The 19,623-nt window shown below is 54.6% G+C and overlaps 1 protein-coding gene across 2 annotated transcripts; it reads left to right on the top strand.

Moving 5' to 3' along the window:
* Positions 1–5,574: 5,574 nt before the first annotated feature.
* ITM2C (integral membrane protein 2C) lies at positions 5,575–18,212 on the top strand. 2 transcript variants are annotated; one of them, XM_036912599.2, is made up of 6 exons: positions 5,577–5,808; positions 12,948–13,088; positions 14,684–14,872; positions 15,826–15,936; positions 16,416–16,566; positions 17,049–18,212. In XM_036912599.2, the coding sequence occupies exons 1-6, from the start codon at positions 5,677–5,679 to the stop codon at positions 17,138–17,140; spliced, it is 816 nt and encodes a 271-aa protein (XP_036768494.1). In that variant the 5' UTR covers positions 5,577–5,676; the 3' UTR covers positions 17,141–18,212. The 2 variants fall into 2 exon arrangements, with proteins under 2 accessions (XP_036768502.1, XP_036768494.1); XM_036912607.2 differs by lacking the exon at positions 12,948–13,088 and having other exon boundaries at positions 5,575–5,808.
* Positions 18,213–19,623: the final 1,411 nt, after the last annotated feature.

The following is a 19,623-nucleotide window of genomic DNA, read 5'->3' as shown; positions in this document are numbered from 1 at the left end:
TCTCACAATTGTGATGTTGAATCAGGAAAGAACACATATTATGTGGTACATATATGTAAAGTTTTCAAAATAGGCAAAGCTCCTCACTGGGCAGGAAATCAGGTAGTAGTTTTTCTTGGGTCACAAGTGATAACAGGAAGAGGAACATGCATGTTCTGTTTCTTGATCTGGGTGCTAGTTATCTGTGTGTGTTAGTTATGTGAATATTCATTGAGCTGCAACATTCATGATGGAATATTGGACACTTACCCTGTAAGATGAGAAATAATGTGAGGATGTCTACTCTCACCATTTTTATTCAGCATTGTACTGGAGACCTAAACAGCAAGGCAAGAAAAAGAAATAAAAGGCATAAAGGTTGAGAAAAGAAAACTGTCCTGGTTCTCAGATGACATGAATATGCATTAGAAGACCCAAGGAATTTATTTTTAAAATACTGTGATTAGTAAGTGAATATGTTAAAGTTTCAGGATCCAAGGTCAATTTTCCAAAATTAATTCTATGTCTATATACTACCAATTAAGAATTTTTAAATGATGGAAATAATGGTGCAATAACATCAAAATAACATGAAATACTTATGCATTAATCTAACAAAAGATATGCAAGACCTTTACTCTGGACACTATAAAACATTGTTGAGAGGAATTAAAGAAGACCTACACAAATGGAGAGATATTCCATGTTCATGGATTTGAATTCAATATTGTAAGACATCAGTTTCCCCCAAATCAATCTACAGATTCAACTCAAACCCAATTAATACCTAACATTTTGTTTTGTAGAATTGGACAAGCCAATTCTAAAGGTTATATGGCTAGTCAAGGGATCTAAAGAGCCAAAATGATTTGAAAAAGAAGAAAAATATTCACACTACCTGATTTCAAGACTTATTAGAAATCTACAACAATCAAGAAAATGTGGAATTGGCATAAGGATAGAAAAAATAGAGGAATGTAACAGAACAGAATCCAGAAATAAGCCAACATATAAATCGTCATCTGAGTTTTGACAAAGATGCCAAGGCAATTCAATGGGAAAAGGAGCTTCTTAAACAACTGAGGCTTGAACATCTAGTCAATGACGAGGAACAGAAAGAAACCTCAACTCCTATCTTACATCATACATCAGAAACAATCAAAAATGGATCATAGACCTATATGTAAAGCCTAAAACTACAAACCTAAAAGAAAACAGACTTGAATATCTTCACAATTTCAAGGTGGGCAAAGACTTTTTAGACAGGATGCTAAAAGCACTAACCAAAAATTTAAAACTGATACATTACATTTCATCAAAAGTATAAACTTCTGCTCATCAAAAGACAGAGCTAAGAAAAAAAATAATAAACCACCTCATAGAAGGAAATATTCACAATAAATATACATGACAAAGGACTTGTATCCAGAATATACAATGAACTCCTACAAATCAATAATCCAAATATAACCTAATTTTTTAAGTGACCAAAAGACTTGGATGCTTCCAAGATATACAAGATATATAAGAAGATATGCAGATGGCCAAGACCACATAAAAAGGTGCTCAGCATCATTAGTCATCAAGGAAATGCAAATTAAAAGCACAATAAGATAGTTGTTCTATCAACTAGAATTGCTAACATTAGAGTGACTGACAGCACCAAATGTTAATGAGGTTGTGGAACAACTAGAGCTCTCATGTGTTGCTGGGGGGAATAGAAAATGGTACAATTCCACTCCTAGGAAGTGGGTGCCAAGTGGGGAGAGTGTGGTGTGAGTGGTCTGCCTCGAGTCAGGCAGCCGGGGGGTGCAATGCCTGTGGAGAATTTAAGAACAATAATAAAACCAAGCCAACTAAAAATTAGTCTACTCTATATTATCACCATGTACCAATGCATTCTAAACAATGTCATGTGATGAAATCAGCCTACCTGCTTGTGGGGGCCATTCCTGCCTTACCCTCTGTGGAAACTGTTTACTCAAGAATAATGAAAACATTCGTCAGCAAAAAATGCTATGTACCAGAATGTTCCACAGCAGCTTTATTCGTTATAGCCAAAGATTGAATGCAACCCAAATATCCATAACTAGAATGGATAGTATATTATAGTATATTAACAAAACAGAATATTACTCAGCAATAAAAAAGAACAAAGTATTGTAGATAAATCTCATAAACACTGTTGAGTGAAATCACCAGACATAAAAGAGTACAGATTGCAGTTTTATTTATATGAGGTTCAAGAATAGACAAAACTATCTGTAAGGTTGGAAATCAGAACTGTGGTTGGTAATAGAGGGAGACTAGTAAGGGTTTACTGGGAAGGAGAGGGAGGGAACTGTCTGGAATTATGGAAATGTTCTGCCTTGATTTTACCAGAAGTTTGGCTAGGAAGAAAATGAGAGAGAGAGGGTACCAAGTGGAGGGAACGTGGGGTCAAAGGAGGTGTTTTGTTTTCTTTGAAGGTTGATACAAGCATGTTTGTTGCTGATAGGAAGGAAGGGATAGCTGAACCCAGAGGTTCAGAATTAAGAGTTTGCATTTCTAAGTTCGCAGGACTGCAGGTGCTGCTGGTCAAGTCCTCACTTTGACAATGACTTAGAGAAGGAAGCCACACCCAGCCTGTTGCTAGTCTCCGAGGGCCACCATTCACATGGACCACCAGAGGATAGTTCAGCGGCGAAGAAGGAAGGAAGAGGAGGTCGCACTGTGGTTCCAAACGGCAGGATGGTGTCACTTTCCCCCACCAGAACTTAGTGACCCCTCAGTAGGCCCTGGAATCACGGAGCTGGGCAGGAGGCGCTCTGTCACTGGGGTGAGAAATAAAGACAGAAGGACAGGGTAACACAGGGCTGGCAGCGGCTGCAGTGCTGGGTGAGGGCTCCCAGCTCAGGCTCGCTCTTTCCCTACTAGGACACCTCCCATTTTCCTGTCACCTTTCCACGCCTCACCCTTCAGCTCCCACCTAAACCTGGTGCTTTCCATGGAGCCTCAGCTGCACCCACCCCTGCTCTCCAGGCTCACCTTGCCATCCTTCTTACCTGAACCTACAAAACCCATAGGGTGATGATGAACCTTACGCTGCCTGCTGGAGCTCCTTGGATTAGTGCCTGCTTACACTGCACTCCATCAGCTCGAGGACTCTGTCTGTTGTAAGACACACCGTTACTTTAAGCACATTAAGAAATATCACTGACAGTGTAGCACAGAGAAGACAAGTAGTGACTCTGTGGCATCTTATGACACTTATGGACAGTGACTGCAATGGAGTGTGGGGGAAACTTGATAATACGGGTGAATGTAGTAACCACAATGTTTTTCATGGGAAACCTTCATAATAAAAAAATTTTTTAAAAATGAAAAAAAAACAATTAAAAAAAATCACTGTCAATTATAGTTGTAAAAGATATCTTGATCTCAGAGATCTCAACATATATTTTTCAAAAGTGTGTGTTGGAATCCATGGAATATGGATTCTTGAGCTTCTACCGGAGCAGAAGTTCCAAAGTGTGATCTGAAGACCCCAGAAGTCTCCAAGATCCATTTAGGGGAATTGCAAGGTGAAAATTATTTTTGCAGTGATACAAAGGTGTTTTTTACCTGTCTCGCTTTGATTCTCTCATGAGCGTACAGTGGAGTTTTCCAGAGGATACATAATATATGATGACGAAGTACTTTGATGGTGAAGGAAATATGTGTTTAAATTTTTCTAGCTTAATTTCTAATATTGTAAATGATAGATATAACCCACATAAGAAAAAGCCCTTCAGGGGTCCTGAAACCAAAAAGCTTAGGATCACTGAAGTAGGATGTGGGCCCAGCACTTGGCTGAGGTGAGGCCCATGGTCAAGATAAGGAAAGGTATGCGGGTGATGTACAGAACATGAAGGATGCCCAGGAGAAAGGGACTTAACTCAGGGCAGAGAGCTCAGGGAAGGCCTTCAGGACAAGGTGGCACTCACGCCTGCCAACCTGACACACAGATGTGTCAGCCATGTGGTCCTGTCTCACCCACCTGAGATCTGTGCCCTACTGGCCCTGTGACCTGGGGTTAGTCAACTGCTTTCCATGACTAGCATGTGGGCAATGGTAGGTCAGGGGTCTGGAGTGAAATGAGAGGAGACATGAAAACTTGGCAGATGGAAGTTTTAACGTGATCAAGCCCTTGGCTTCTGGGTTGTCTTGGGGCTTTCTGTTTTCTGCCACAATGCTCGGCATGCAGAGGCACTTGAAAAACATTTTCTGAGTGGAGGAATGAATGTTGGGGTCACTGTGTGGGAATCTAACCAAGGGCCAGGAGCTTAGCTTTTCCAAACACCAAGATTCACCTGGGGGTTCTCAGAGCTGAGTAACAACAGTCCATATAATCTTCCGGTCTGGTTCTCATCCAACCAAAGTTCTCTTCACCTCCTCCAAGCCATCTTCCTCACATTCCCATCCCTCCTCCTGGTTCCCCATCAGGCTGGCCTTAGCATCAGTTAGATCTTCCTTATAAACCTGTCTGTCCTCAAGGCTGCTAGGTTCATCCAGGTCTGGGCCAGGATGGCGGGGTGGACACCCATGGCTCAAAGCAGCTGACCGAGACATGATAGGAGGGGTCAGTGGAGGCCTACAGACTGTCCCCAACAAGGCCTCAGACTCCCCTGCCTTCCCCTGTCAGTCCAACTGTGGAACAAAGCTGGGGTTCAGCCCAAGGCTGTGTGTGTGTGTGTTGCTGGGTATTGTCCCCAGTCCAGTTGGACCAAGGACAGTGAAGAAAGATCCAGGGTATTGGTGCCAAGAGATGCCTCAGCAATAGAAGGCCCTGCCCCTCCACAATTCCTGTGATGCTTTGCAGGGACAGAGTCTTGACTGGAACTCCAAACACAAGCCTCCAGACACTGGCCATGAGGATCTTCCCACCACATTTGCCACCATCCTCCCGAATGGATGAGAAGTGGGCGATAGGGTCTGTCAGTAATGGAGGCTCAGGCTACTCCCAGCGTCCTTAGCATGCACCCCCCAAGGACCCTCAGAAACGTTCTGCGGGAATGAAGCATGAAGGAAAAAGGATGATGGAGAATGAAAGAGGTGTGGATGGGTGCAGGATGCAGGCAAGCTGCTGGGCACATGGCCTTGAAGGCTCCTCCCGGACCCGGCCCAGATGGGAGGAGGGTGCAGGGCCAGCAGGTGCAGCGAAGGCGACAGTTTCCGAAGAGGGTACGAAGTCGGGAAGGGGAGATGGGGTACTTGTCTAGAAGCTGCATCTGCCTAGCAAACACTTTAAACAAAGACTGTGTTTTGGGGATGCTGGTGTTGGAAACGAAGCCAGAAGGAGTAAAGCTGCGAAGAGGGCTGAGTCCATGCCTAATTGGATGGATGGATGGATGGATGGATGGATGGATGGATGGATGGATGGATGGATGGATGGATGGAGTGGGCGGGCGAGTGAGTGGTCGAGGGAATCAGTCCTCTCCAGGTCGGAGAGCACGCCCGGCAGGGATCACTGCGCGCCCCGGGGGCGGAAAGGGGGCGCCGGCGAGAAGGGCGCCCAGGCGCTCCTGCAGGGGGGCGGGGAGAGCTGGGGGTGGGGCTAGAGAAAGCGACCTGAGCGGCAGCCAAGCTTCCGGTGCGTGCGGAGCGCGGAGCGGCGGTTGCTCGCAGAGAGCCGGCACCAGCCGAGGCTGCAGGGCGGACGCGCGGCCGGTCGCAGCCATGGTGAAGATCAGCTTCCAGCCCGCCGTGGCCGGCATCAAGGGCGACAAGGCCGACAAGGCTTCGGCGTCGGCCTCGGCCGCGGCCGCGGCGCCGGCCGCAGCCGCGGAGATCCTGCTGACGCCGGCTCGGGTGAGAGGGGCCGAGGGCCCGGGCGCGGAACCGAGGGCCCGTCCAGAGGCGGAGGGGGCTCTTGGCGGCCGGCTCCCAGCGAGAGGGAGGGCGCCGGTCCGGAGAACTTCGAGGAATCTCAGTGGGGGGTGTGCGTCTGCTTCCAACCAGGGCGGAGGGGCTGAGAGGCGAGTCTCCAGGTGGGGGATGGGAGGAAGGCTGGACGTCGTTTCCCCAAAGTAGGGCGGTGGGTCTTGATTGGCGGGTAATTGAAGGCGGGTGGGGAGTCTGATACCGCGAAGGGGGAGAGGCCGTTGGTCCCATCCCGGGCGGGGAGCAGCGGGGACGGGGAGCGTGCTGCTCTGCGCCCGAATTAGTGGGTCGGAAAGTCATGAAATGGAAATAGACCAGAGCCCGCCTGGCCGCACAGTCGGGATTCCAGGTTCGGAGTTAGGGTGCGGGCGGGGCGCCCTGATCCCACTCCGCCCCCAGCCGTCGGTGCCTCCCGGCGAGACACAGCCCTCTTCCTTCCTGACCCGGGTCTGGCTCCGTTGAGCGCCCTCCATCCCGCGGGGAGGCGCCCCCACGGCGCCCCTGCATCCCCGACGAGCTTTGTGGGGGCGGGTCTCGGTGCATCCCGCCCCCGCCGGCGGCCTCCCTCTTCTCCTTCCCTCCGGCCTGGGGGGAAGAAGGCATTTCCGCGGTGGAAAACTGCCTGAGCTGCGTGGAGTCTGACCCGGGGAGGGCCGGAGCGGGCAGGACGCGTGGCCGCAGGGAGGCGAGGCGAGGGAGAGCTGGTCCAGCCCGGCTGTCTTGCCCCGGCAAAGGTCTACGCAGCCCGCGCCCTGGCGGTCTTGGGGCCCATCAAGCCTCTGGCCCCCACTTGGAGACTGGACTTCGAAAGACTCTGTCCACTCCCTTCCTCTTCCTGCTGCAGCCTTCAAAGGAGCCCTTCTCAGCCACAAAGGCCTTCCCCAGGTTTTGTGGAGAGTATTGTCCAAAGTATTTCCAAGGCTGCAGGGGCCCCCCTGGGCACTGGGCCGCTGGAGAGTGGCCCGGGGTGGGTGTCAGGCCCAAGTAAAAACCCTGAGGAGTGTGAGCAGGAGCCTCTGGCGAGCAGCATCAGCGACCACCCAGACTGGGGTGAGTGATCGCTGTGCACCCTCCGGCAGAGCAGCGCTCTCTTCATCAGGTGCCTAGGCGGCTGATGTGACGAAGGGTAGTCTGCACCTTTGAAAGTTTACAAGGGGCTCTTCAGGCCTCCTTCCTCCCTTCACCAAGGGAGCCTGTCCCCCGCCCCCTCCTGGGTGGGAGCAGGGATGGGGCCTTGACCCCGGCTTCTCCCAGAGTCGGTCTCTCAGCCAAGGCCTGGAACACGGGACCTTGCCTCTAAGAGCTGTAGAATTCGGGCAAGAGGAAGGACCAGCCAGACAGTGGGGAGTTCCCAGCAGCAGCCTTCTGATAGTGTCAGGCTGGATGGCAGATGCCAGCAGCACCTTGACATCAACTGAGCTTCTGGTTCTGAAATCCAGCGGCCTCTCTTGCCTCTCGCCCAGCAGGAAGTGGAAATACCAACATGGCCCTGGTGCTATTTGTAATGGCCTTGAGCCTGCTCAGCGTGGAGTCAGTTGGGCAGGGTCCCCCCTCTCTCCTAATGACCAGGAGGAGGAAGAGAATCGGTACCTTTAGGATGTGAGAAAACTCCCGTAGCTCCCCGGGCTGTAGGGGACCTTTGGATGTTCCGTGTTGGTTCTGCTGCAAGTTGGTGCCTTGGGAAAAGTGCACTGCCATGAGCCTCCGACCTGGCCAAGGAGCACAGCTCCCGTGTTCCTCCGCCTCGGGCACAGCGGGCACCCAGCATTCACAGATGTAGCTCAGGACGTCAGCCATTTATTAGGGCCCGGAGGAGAGGGTGGCAGGACCCCATGAGCTGCTTTATCAAGACAGAGCATTAGGGTTGTGTGCCGTGTTGTTGGGGATGTGGAGGAAAGTTTATTAGGTTTCTTCTGGCTGGGTGTGACCTGAGAACGTTCACTCAAAAATAAGGTTTAAAGTCCTGAAAGGACCACTCTATGAACAGAAGAGTTTGTGAATGCCGTTCAGCAGTGAGGCCCCTGCTGGCTGATGTAATGAAATGTCGACCTGTGTTCAGGCCAGGGGCCAGGGTGAGGTGGTGGGAACACCCTCACAGTGGGGGCTCCCCCTGCTTCTGAGCAAAAGCTGAGACACAAGGACGATTTTGTCCCCAGACCTGCTGCTGGAAGGAAGTGCCTCGGTGGGCCGGGAAGGGATGGGGGTGAGGGCCCAGCTGGGCCTCCAGCTGCCCACCCTCTCCTTGGTGTTTGCCTCTGAGAGGAGAAGCCTATGCCACATGGGGGTGGTGGAAGGGGTTGGCGAGAAGTTAGCTTGTTAAGTGGGCTGGCCAGGAAACACCCCCTCCTAGCACCCTCTGGCCAGACAGTTCCTCCCCTTGAGAGGCCCACTGACCAACCCTGCGCCTCTTAGTGCAACTCCCCTCTCCCCACAATCCTGTGCCTGCGTGCGCACACGCAGCCAGGTGTGGGCAAGTACAAGCTCGAATGGGCTGGGCGGGACGGGGGCTTGGGAGGTGCTGTGCGGCCGCAGAAGGAGAGAATAGGTTCAATACAGTCATCTCTGGTAATTTTCTCCTTGGCTTTTGCCTTTGATCAATGGCCCCTGCGTTGCCCCCTCTCCCAGCCTGCATACCTGGGGATCAGATTTCACTCTCCCTGTCCTGGCCTCAGGCCCTTGGCAGGAGGGAGCTGGATCTCCTGGATTGGTTGGGGGAGGGGGGTCCCCTGCCAGCGGCTAGCCCCAAGGGCTGGGCCGAAAGGCCCGTCGTGGGAAGGCAGCCCAGCCCCAGTTCCCGCCCATGGCGGCACAGGGACGTCGGTGGTCCCTTTCCTGGCCTGCTGTGCGCCCTCAGAGGGGCTTTGGCATTTGGGCCTGCACCGCAGTGGCCTTCCTGCTTCCCCGCTCTGTTTCCCTGCCTTTTCTGTTCTCCCCTTGGCTGGTCTTGCTTGTTTCAAGGCTGTCAGCAGACTGCCAGGGAGGACGAGTTTCTCTTACAGAGAAAAGTGTTTATGGTAAAATCACAGAAGCACAGCCCAGCTACCCCCACCCTCTGCAGTCTCTCCCCCCAGGAGAGCGCTTCCAGCAGCCAGCTTTCTCTCTCATTCTTGCGAGCTTTGTTCTCTGGAGTCTCATCTTGACTGTCAGGAAAGGAAGAGATGAGAGAATCGACCCAGTCCAGCCCAGCTGAGCAGAGTTCTCAGGGCATGCACTTCGGGTGCCACTGGGCCACATGACAGGAATGAGGTGAACCCATGACCCCTGTGGGCCTTTACGCAGCTGATATCTGTACATCCAAACACAGCCTCAGATGCTCTGGTGGACAGTGGGCATTTGCCCCCGCCCCCGCCCCGCACTAGTTGATCTCTGCATCTTTCTCACACACACACACATTGGTGCCCTTGACTTGCAGACCCTTGCAGATCTGTAGTCTGCAGCCGGGAAAGGTGCTGAGGAGGAGGGCTGATGCTGGGGAGGCAGACAAGACCCCCTCCCCCTCCAGCTGTCAGCCTGGGCCTGCAGCAAGTGTATTTCTGGCTCCCTTGCCAGCCTCCTCTGAGCAGCCTGCAATTGTAGTTTAATCCGCTTGCAGTTGATTTGGACATTGTTACTAAGGGACATGGCTGGGGCGCTCTCTCCCTGAGCCGTGGGGGTCTGCTGAGCTAACGCTTCAGTTGGCTGGGTTCCCCCTGATTGCTCTGGCTTGGCTTTGCTAACTCAACAAATGAGTGCGATTGCGGGCCTCTGAAGCAGGCAGGCAGAGACCCAGGCCCCTCTGCAGTCCCTGGACTTCCACCACGTGGCCCACATAGGTATACAGCAAGACACTTGTGTTCAGAAAGCCCAGTTGCCTTGAAAACAGCCTGCCGTGATTTTCCAATTTCTAAGTGGAAGCCCTCAAATGCCTGGTGGCCGCTGACTGTTCCATGGGGAGGGGGCCGGGTGGCATTTTCCTGGGTCTCCAGCATGACCAGGAAAGCAGCTTGGGGGTCTCAGAAAGCAGGCCCCTCAGCCATCGTGTGTGAGTGGGAAAGTTAGGGATCCCCAGGGCCCCACCAGACTGACTGACCTCCCCAGAGGCAGTGGTGGCTGCAGTAATGGGCTGGCAAAGGGCTTTGAAATTTAAGCATTGGTCTTGACTGTGGAGTGGTGGGCTCTGAGCATGGCTGCTTTCCCATTCAGCCCTGCTGCTCAGCCCTGCGGGTGGGAGGGGTGTGGATTAGGATGGGGACCCTGGGTGTGCACTAAGGGGTACGAGTAGGGGCGGGACAGAGAGCCATTTGTTAGTCCCAGCCTGTGAGGGGTATGTCCACTGCACATCTAGGTAAGGTAAGGATCCCTAACATTCACAGTGACCCCCACAGAGACATGTGAGGACACAAGGTGGCATTAGGGGTCCTGTCTGGAGGCCGTGTCCTTCTCAGCCACATAAGCCACCCCTCCTGCCTGGCCTTTTCCCCCAAGCACTTAGAAACACCTGACCCAACCGGAAGCAAAAAGGCAGTTGTAAAACTAGCAGGCCTCACCTTGTCCCTGAACTTCATCTGTGGAGCAGGCCCTTGGGCTCTGCTTGTAGGCAATTGACTTTGTTTTGCTTTAAAGTAACTCTCACAAGCTTGCTTCTCCAGTTTTCCTAAGTGTAGGAGCAAAATCGTGGTCACTGTGCAGGCTTAACAGTAGTCCACTGGCAGTGGCCCTAAAAGGTTCAGCTCATAAAGATCTGCTGTTTTTATCTAGCACTTTATCCTGTACAAAGGGCTTTCAGGTTCCTTGTCTTCTTTAATGATGACAAAACCCTGTCAGGAAGCATCTGTTCACATTTCAAATGAGAACCCATCGAGGGGGGCTTGTAATGCTCCCGACACATGGGCCCCCCACCCCTGCTGGGGGGCTTCTTGGCCCTTCTCAACCCTGGGTCCTGGCAGCCCTGCAGTCTCACTAAACACAAGTGTCGTGCCCTGAGGGCAGGACTCTCAGCTGGCTCAGGCAGCCTGGCCTGTCTTCTGGGACAGCCACCCTTCCTGAGGACCCATCATGACACCGGAGGAGCAGAAAGGCCACCGCCTCATCTGCGTGCGTCCCTGGGTGGCTGGTTCCTTGTGGACGCTAGTTGCCCCGTCATGTGCTGCCCCTGGGAGCCCACTGGAAGGTCAAAGCCATTGCAGCCCCACCCCCACCCCTCTGGCCGGCAGCTGTCCCTGTGGGCCTCTTAAGAATGACTTTGGTTTGTGCCCCCAGGGAGCCAGCCAGGTGGGTGGTCTCACAGGCTTGCTTCTCTGGCTTCCTCACAGAACTGCCGCTGCTGGGCCGGGGTGGGGAGAGGCCTCAGACCTGCCGATGGGCTCAGCCAGTGAGGGGCCGCGGGCCTGACCTCCTGCCTCTGCCAGGCAAGCTCCCTGGAGGGCAGACTGGGGTGCGGGGGAGCAGGATGGGCCAGGGCACCTCTCTGTCCTCTGTCCGCATCCCAGGGACAGAGGCTGGGGGCCAGCTGTTCCGGTGATGAGTGTGCCCAGTGGTGGTGAGGGTCCTCTAGGCACTTTTGTCCTCTTCCTAAGGGTCAGGGTGGAGAGCCTCAGGGAGACATGTGGCCCTGTGATGGGACTCGCCTCTGCTCCCTGATGTCTAGGCCCCATTCCCCCATATGCTTGAAGCCAGGGGGCCTTGGGGGTGCCACCTGAGTTGCACAACAGGCCCCGTGCCCCACCCCGACCAGGCTGGGCCCCCAGTGCTGCTCTGGAGCCAAGGGCCTGTCCTGGGTGACTTGGACATGACCCTGTGCCACGCCACCCCGCCTCCTCCACTCCTGGGCCGAAGGGAGAAAGGAAACATGGCACAAAGGGCTAAGCAGGCAGGCAGTGGCAGAGGCCGCGTGAGAAGCTCCCTGCGCCCCCAGCACTGCCTCAGCACCTTGAGGCTGGTGGGGGCTTGTCCCTGGGCTGGTCTCACCCTGGCTGCATCTGGACACAGTGGAGGGGAGACTGAAGGGTGGGCTTTGGAGGCAGAGACAGGCCTGCGGATCTTGGAACAGCTCCAAGGGTGGATGTGGGCCAGGGTTGGGGCCAGGGTAGGGAGGGCAGGCATACACACGAACCGCGACCAAGCCCATGCAGCTGGTTAAGAGCCCAAATCACTGGACTCTCAGTCCAGTGCTCTGGGTGAGGCGGTGTTGAGTTTTACACACACAGTCCTTCCTTCTCTGGCCCTTCCTTCCGCGCGGCCTAGAGCTGGGAAGGTTAGCTTGCTGCTGCTTGTCAGCCCTTAAGCTGCTGTCCTGAGCCCAAGTCTGGCTCCCCAGAGCAGGTTTTGTCCAGGAGCCTCCAGCCCTGGCCTCCCCGACAGTGGCTTCTGCCGCCACAGCCACGTTTCCCTCCCGGCAGAAGCGCCCTGGCTTCCAGAAGCCACCAGACTTCGCCCTGCAGGCTCCGCTCTTGGCAGCCTGCTCGACACTGCCGGCCGGAGCCGGTGCGGGGCCGGTGGAGAGGCTGTGCTCTGCCTGGCATGGGTCAGTCGCAGGCTCAGTGCTGCCTGGCGGGAGGGACGCAGCAGTGCCCAGCCTCTGTGGGTCCCCCAGAGCCCCTTCCGCGGCCTCCTTGGCAGAGCCCAGCAGTCCGTCTCCTGGCCCCCATACTAGTCCCACCCCCTCCCCACCACTGTGCCCAGAGCAGCAGCTTGCACCCTGCCCACTGCGCCCCAATTCTCTAGGTTCCTAGGTATGGCACAATTACTAAGGCGTGTCTGTGTGTTCCACATTTGAAAGAATGTACTGTGGTCACAGCTGGGGTAATGAGGGGGCTTCTGTCATGGGTAATTTCCAGATGCTCCCACTTAATCCCAGTGGGTCATTTTATGTGGCTTCGAGGTGGGTCTCAGTTTCTTTTTGGATGGAAGAGCCCGGGGAGACCCTGCTGGGCATCCTTTGCAGAGGAAGCTCTGTGTACCCAGTGGAGGTCCTTCCCTCTCCTCACCCCAAGGCTCCCTCCCGGCCAAGAGCACCACATCTCACCTGGGACGGGGGTCGGGGGATTCCCAGGAGCACCGCCTGGCTGACCCAGCACTGTCGTCCACAGGAGGAGCGGCCGCCCTACCACCGCTACAGGAAGAGGGGCTCGGTGGGCAGCCTGTGCTACCTGTCTGTGGGCATGGTTGTGCTGCTCATGGGCCTCGTGTTCGCCTCTGTCTACATCTACAGATACTTCTTCCTTGCCCAGGTGAGGACCAGAATCTCAGGTACCGCAGCAGTGGGGACTCTGCCGTCCCTCTGGAGCCCAGACCCTGTGTCATGCCTTAAGGACTCACTTTCTGGGGCTGGGGACATCAGGATTACAAAACAAAGGTGGAGAGTGGGTTTAAGGACAGATGTCACCTCTAGCTCCTGTAGGGTGGCCTCCGCTGATAGTCACACCCCCAGTTATCTGCTTGCACAGCCACTCGGGGCAGCAAGCTGGGCTGAGAGAACTGGTCACGGTCACAGTGACCTTGTGGTCAATCCAGACCCTGGGGAGGGAGGCGGTTCCGCCAACTCAGAACTGAAGGCAGTTAACTTAAAGGTACCTCAAAAGAACAGCCTGAGTACAGTGAACGGGGAGTCTCTGGAGTGACAGATGGTCAGAGATTGCCAGTCATTTATGCCCCAAGGGGCCTCCTACCCTGAGACACTGGGCTTTAGCTTTGTCCCCCGCTTTCCCGTGCTGGAAGTTGCGGAGGAGTTTGGTCTCCCCGTGCTCCGGAGGCCTCAGCTCCCACACACCTGCTGACGAGCCCCTCTTGTTGACTTCTCCTGCTCCCCCCTCTGTGTGGCTCCCCCTTTCCTCCCCCACCAAGGCAGGCTCCCCGCGGCCTTCCGACCTCACTTCCTGTGCGGGAGATGGTCCTTGGCCCTCCCTGAGACTCACCTGGGTTCCGTGTCCCCTCTGTTCCCAGCCCCCCTGCACACCCTCCTGGGGTTCCTCACCTCACCCCAGTTCCCAGGGAATGGAGCAGCCTCTGGCTCTGTGCCTGGGAAAGTATGATTCACTTGTGATGATTCATCCTCCAAGAGCTTAAAACAGAAGGGGAACCCCGCCCCTCGCCCCCACAGGCCAGCAGCCCAGGCCCAGAGCTGTTGGGCTTGCCCGTCCGAGGCCTCAGGTCACACTGCCTCCCTTCCCTGATGGATGGGAGTGACTGGGCCATTGGGCCGGCTGCTCAGGCGTGGAACACAGTGCTTGTCTAGGTTTCCCATGAGGTGCCAGGTCCAGGGAAGGTGGTGGGGCTCGTGAGATGACAGCTGGCCATGTGGTACCTCCAGGAGCTAACGGGGCTGCCTCTGAGCAACGCTCTCCCTCTTGTGTCCCCAAGATCTGCAGGGCCCCACAGCAGGGGACAACATGGATGGGCGAGCACTGCCTGGAGGCAGGGAGGGTGGTACCCCGCAGCTCCCCCCGGCCAGGTGCAGAGCCCTGTGCCCGAGAGCCCTCCTGCCCCCCCAAGCCTCTTACTCAGGTGTCCCTGGAGGGCCCCCTCTGTGGAGCCATCCCATTTCAGTCACATTCATGGACCCAGAGGCCAGAAGAAACCTGAGGGGTCACTTCATTTTGCAGATGGGGAAACTGAGGCCCAAAGAGAGTGGCCACCTAGGAACTGGCAGGCCCAGCTCACCCTCCCTGACTCCCCACATTTCTCCGTTTCTCCCTCCATGAAATGGGTCTCACAGTCCCACCCTTCTGCTCCCCCAGGCCTTCAGGGCAGGAGGTGGTTGAGTCGGTGGCAGTGGCTTTGCCCGCGTGGCCGTGACCAGTCTGTCTCTCTCCCACCCCCTGCTCAGCTGGCCCGAGACAACTTCTTCCACTGCGGCGTGCTGTACGAGGACTCGCTGTCCTCCCAGGTCCGCACGCGGATGGAGCTGGAGGAGGACGTGAAGATCTACCTCGATGAGAACTACGAGCGCATCAACGTGCCCGTGCCACGGTTTGGTGGGGGCGACCCTGCGGACATCATCCACGACTTCCAGCGGGTGAGGCCCGCCAGGGACTGGAGTAAGGGTGGTGGGTGCTATCCTGGGGACCCAGGTCCCCCTCCACTAAGAGCCATGAGGAAGGAGAAGAGGAGCGAAAGACACGGGTCCCTTCACACAGTCTCTTTGACTATAAACTGTGTAGTAGGTGCCCACGGTTTAGGCTTACCAGGGTTTTGAAGACGTTGCTTTTATTATATAGGTAATGTGGTCATCACTGAATACAAACACTTCGTGGCTGGTTTTCTCCTCAGCCAGCTGACAGCTGCAGAACACTGGCTGTCATAGGCGAGGCCAATGTTCCTTTTCATTGAGGTATTTCCATGCTGACATTTTATTGAGGCGTAGCATGCCTACCACCAAGTGCAGCTTAGTGGAGTTCTGTGGAGGCGTACATATAAGCAGATGCCGTCCAGATGAAGATTTGGAACCCTGCCAGCAGTCCAGACGGTTCCCTGTGCCCCTTCCCAGTCATACCCCCACCCAGAGGTAACCGTCCTTCCCACCTCTGTTGCCAGCAAGAGTTTTGAAGCCAGTGAAACACAGGCTGCCTTACTCGTTCTCATACTTGCTTCCCAAAACTGCGTAGGGCTTCTTTAGCACCAACCCTTCTCTCCACATCCTGGACATTGTTGCAGCTGAAAAACACAGAGGGCCAGGGATGGAGCATCTCCCACTGAGGATCCAGGCTGTCCACAGGTGGCAGGACCTCCAAGGTCTGATGAAAATGCACTGTGGGGACACTACTGCGTTCCCCAAACCTCAACTCCAACCCCGAGAGAAGAGCCCTGTGACAACCGAGACACTTAGCAGCTGGCGTTTTCATCTAGTAATGGCGCCCCTGACAAACCTAGGCTAGGCGGGGAGCAGGCAAAGGCAGCCCCGGAACCAGGGGGCCCCGCACTGGCAGCCCCTGACCCGCAGAGGCTGACATGGCCCCTCCTCCTGTGCAGGGCCTCACAGCCTACCACGACATCTCCCTGGACAAGTGCTACGTCATTGAGCTCAACACCACCATCGTGCTGCCCCCTCGCAACTTCTGGGAGCTCCTCATGAACGTGAAGGTGAGCCAGGCCTGGGGCAAAGGAGGTTCCTGCAGTGGGGGTTGGGGGGTCCAGGGACATTGTTGTCAGCTGGGCCCAAGACCCCAGATGGGTCCTCCTCCTTCCATGTCCCTCTCCCAAATCCGGGGTCCACATCTCCCCTTCTCCAACCCCAGGACCAGCTTCCTTAGCACGCATGGGGGCCGTGCAGGAGCAGATGGGGCCCTGCCCCGAGGAGCACCCACCCTGGGTGGGAGAGCAGACTCGCATACACACGTGATTCATGCAGAGCAGGCACAGGCACTTGGCACAAACAGGAAGTGCCTGGGGCTGATCTTCTGGATGAGGGAGGTGGGCGTGTGTGCCCAGGGGTTTCAGACACTGGGGGACTTGGCTTGAATGAGAAGGGTGACAATGAGGGGTGTGGGCAGGGGGCAAGCGGACACCAGGGGCAGAGAGCCCTGGGTACTGATCCAGCACCGTGGCCGCTCCCTTGGCAGAGGGGGACCTACCTCCCACAGACGTACATCATCCAGGAGGAGATGGTGGTCACAGAGCACGTCAGCGACAAGGAGGCCCTGGGCTCCTTCATCTACCACCTGTGCAGTGGGAAGGACACCTACCGGCTGCGGCACCGGGCTACCCGGAGACGTGAGTGGTGGGCTGTGCCCACCTGGGCCCCTGCCCTGAGCTGCAAACCTCAGCCATTCTCTGGCAGCTCCTGGCCACACAGCTGGAGATGAGCTTCAGGGAGCTAGACAGCAGCGGCACTAAGAGCTAATGCTCACCGAGCACTTGTGCCAGGCCATTTTTTGCTCTTTATGGCCTAAAAGAGTGTAAGTTGTCATCATCGTCAGGATTACTGTCCCTTTGAGAGAGGAAACAGCCACAGAGAGGTTAAGTGACACCCCCGAGATGAGCAGGAAGGCGGCGTTGCTGGGCAGGCTGGCTCTGGCTCCTGAGCCCTCCTCCGCTGCGCTGCCCCTGGGGAAGAATCTGGTGCCATTTCCCGGGCTTCCTCTTACTCCTGGTCCTGAGGTCTTGAGTCAGGCCCCCAGTCTGGTGGCCTCTGCGGCCCAGCCAGTTCTGGGCCAGGCCACAGGCCTCACTGGGATTTCTCTGTTGCCCCCTAGGGATTAACAAGCGAGGGGCCAAGAACTGCAACGCCATCCGCCACTTCGAGAACACATTTGTGGTGGAGACGCGCATCTGCGGGGTGGCGTGAGGCCGCCCGGACTCCCGGCCCCGCCCCTGCCCTCTTTCTTTTTCTCTTCTGTCCACTCCCTGGCCCTCCTCCTTCCCCTTGCTCAGCTTGTACTTTGGACACCTTTCTGTAGACGTGACGTGTCTCCCAGTTCCATTCCAGCCCTGCCCGCCTCCCTGTACCAGAGCTGTGACCTCGAGGCCCCACCTCTGACCTCCCAAATCTGGGGGTGCGGGGGGCACCCCAGGATGGTTTCTGTGATCACCATCTTGAAGTTGGGTCCACTGGGGTTGGCCCACAGCTGCAGTGGCAGCCCAGGGGAAGGATACATGGAGGGGCCAGGCATGTGGGGGTCCTGGGCAAGGTGGGGGTGGGGGATAGGGTGTGGAATGGGGTCCAGAAAAGTCTGCACAGTTGGGAAAATCCTGAAGGGCTTTTTCCTTGGACAGCACACGTCCTCCCGCGTCCTGATTCCCACGTCTGGGCGGAGGAGGAGGGAACGTGCCAGATGCTCCCACCCAGAGCACAAGGAGGGACGGCCGTCCTGGGGAAACCCCTAGGACCCCTGTCAGTGCCTTTAGCCCACCAGCGGGAGCCTGGGGTTTTGGGGGTGGGTCTGAGTCTGTCAAGCACAATCAGTTCTCCAAGTGGAACCAAAGAAGGGAGGACCAGGGCCCCGCCGCGGCCTCCAAAGGGCATCGCCTCTGCCTGTCCTGGGGGCCGCGGGCCTGCAGGGCCTGCTGAGTGGGTGGGCTGGCTGTTTTCTCCAAGCTTGGAGCTGTTCTAGAAGATAACGGGGGAAGGGAGAGCCACCTGGTACTTGGACATCCCGCTGCCTCCTCGTTCTGAAATTCTGTTCCCTCTGCTTTGGGGGAATGCAGTGTTTTTTCCTTTTTTCCTTCTCACTTTTGCATGTTTTTACTGATCGTTCGATATGCTAACCGTTTTCAGCCCTGAGCCTTGAAGAGGAGGGCTTCGACGCCTCCAGTCAGACTTGGAGATGAAACCCTTAAATGCTTTGTATATTTTCTCAATTAGATCTCTTTTCAGAAGTGTCTGTAGAACAATAAAAATCTTTGACTTCTGACTTTGACTTGGGAGTGGCATGTGGAGGTGGGTACAGGGAGTGGGTGCGGGCAGGCTGGCCACATATACCGGGGGCTGCAGGCAGGGGGAGGCCAGCAGGGCTTGGCTTCGGGTGGTCTTGGTTCAGCCAAGGACCATGGATGGTCCCTTCAGTATTGCTATCAACCCACCACTGAGAGCCGGGTAGGTTCACACTTTACAGGGGAGGGAGGAGGGAAGGGTTTGGGACCTTACGCAACTTGCCCAAGGTCGTGCTGCTTTCAGGTGCCTATAAACCACCCCGTTCAGTTGTACACAGAGGATGACATCATTATTGCTTATTCCTAAGCACAAGGATGAAGTGTTCACACTTTCTGGGCCATTAGTAAACATCTCAGTGGATCTGAGCTGAGGTTGGCCTGGGGTCACATTCCGCAGAGAAGGAAGCAGGGGAGAGCTGCCCAGAGGTGGGACCTGGGTGAGCATAGGTGCTGCGCCCTTGGTGCCGTTCACCAGCTCAGTAACCCTGCAAGGGACGTACAAGATTCAAGTGAGTGCAGAACACCTTGTTCTCTGATCCAAGGCAGTGTAATCACAATGAAAAGGAGTGGCACCTTCCAGATAGGGAACGTTGACTACCATCATTAAAGTGTTCTGTGTAGCAAGGGAAAAGGTCAAAGGAGGGCTTGGAAGTTGACAAACAAGGAATTTGGCGAAGGTGGGTTCATTTTAATGAAACAACTGGCTAGCCATTTTGACAAAATTAACCTGGATCCTATTACCCTGTAACAAAAATAGGGCTGGATCAAAGGTTTTAAGTATGAAATGGAGCAATAGAAGTACTTTAAGGGATGATGATTTAAAAGAGTCTTGGAGGAGGAAAGACCTTTCTAAGCACGACACCCACCAATAATAACTTGGACTCTGAGAAACTGGCACACAAAGTTTCATAAGCAGCAAATGGGAGAGATTTTTCAAGCAGGGCATACAAAGTGCTATTTTTTTAAATATGCAAAGTTCTTGTAAGTCACAAAAAATGAACAACCCAATAGATAAATAGGCAAAGAATACGGACAGGCAGTTTACAGAAATACAAATGGATCATTGTTTAAGCATAAGACTTAATCATAGCTACATAGGAAATACAAATCAAAGCTAGGGAGATTTTTGCATGTCCAGTTGGGTTTTGTTTTGCTTTTGTTACACATTTTATACTGTGACACTTTACTAAATACAAATACTATATGTAAATCACTGGTATGAAAGTTATAAAGCATAATGACCATATGATTCTGGACACCCACCAGCCAACTTTTAAAACAAGACTGCCAATACCTCTGAATTCCTGGCATGTGTCTCCCTTTGCTGCTGCATAACAAACCACCCCAGAGATAAAGTTGAATATTTTTCCTGGTTTTGCAAGATGACTTGCGTTCGGC

The sequence above is a fragment of the Manis pentadactyla genome, chromosome 6, assembly GCF_030020395.1.
Source record: "Manis pentadactyla isolate mManPen7 chromosome 6, mManPen7.hap1, whole genome shotgun sequence".
Classification (NCBI taxonomy): domain Eukaryota; kingdom Metazoa; phylum Chordata; class Mammalia; order Pholidota; family Manidae; genus Manis; species Manis pentadactyla.
The sequence above is the reverse complement of the archived record's forward strand: the minus strand, read 5'-3'. Positions and strand labels throughout refer to the sequence as shown.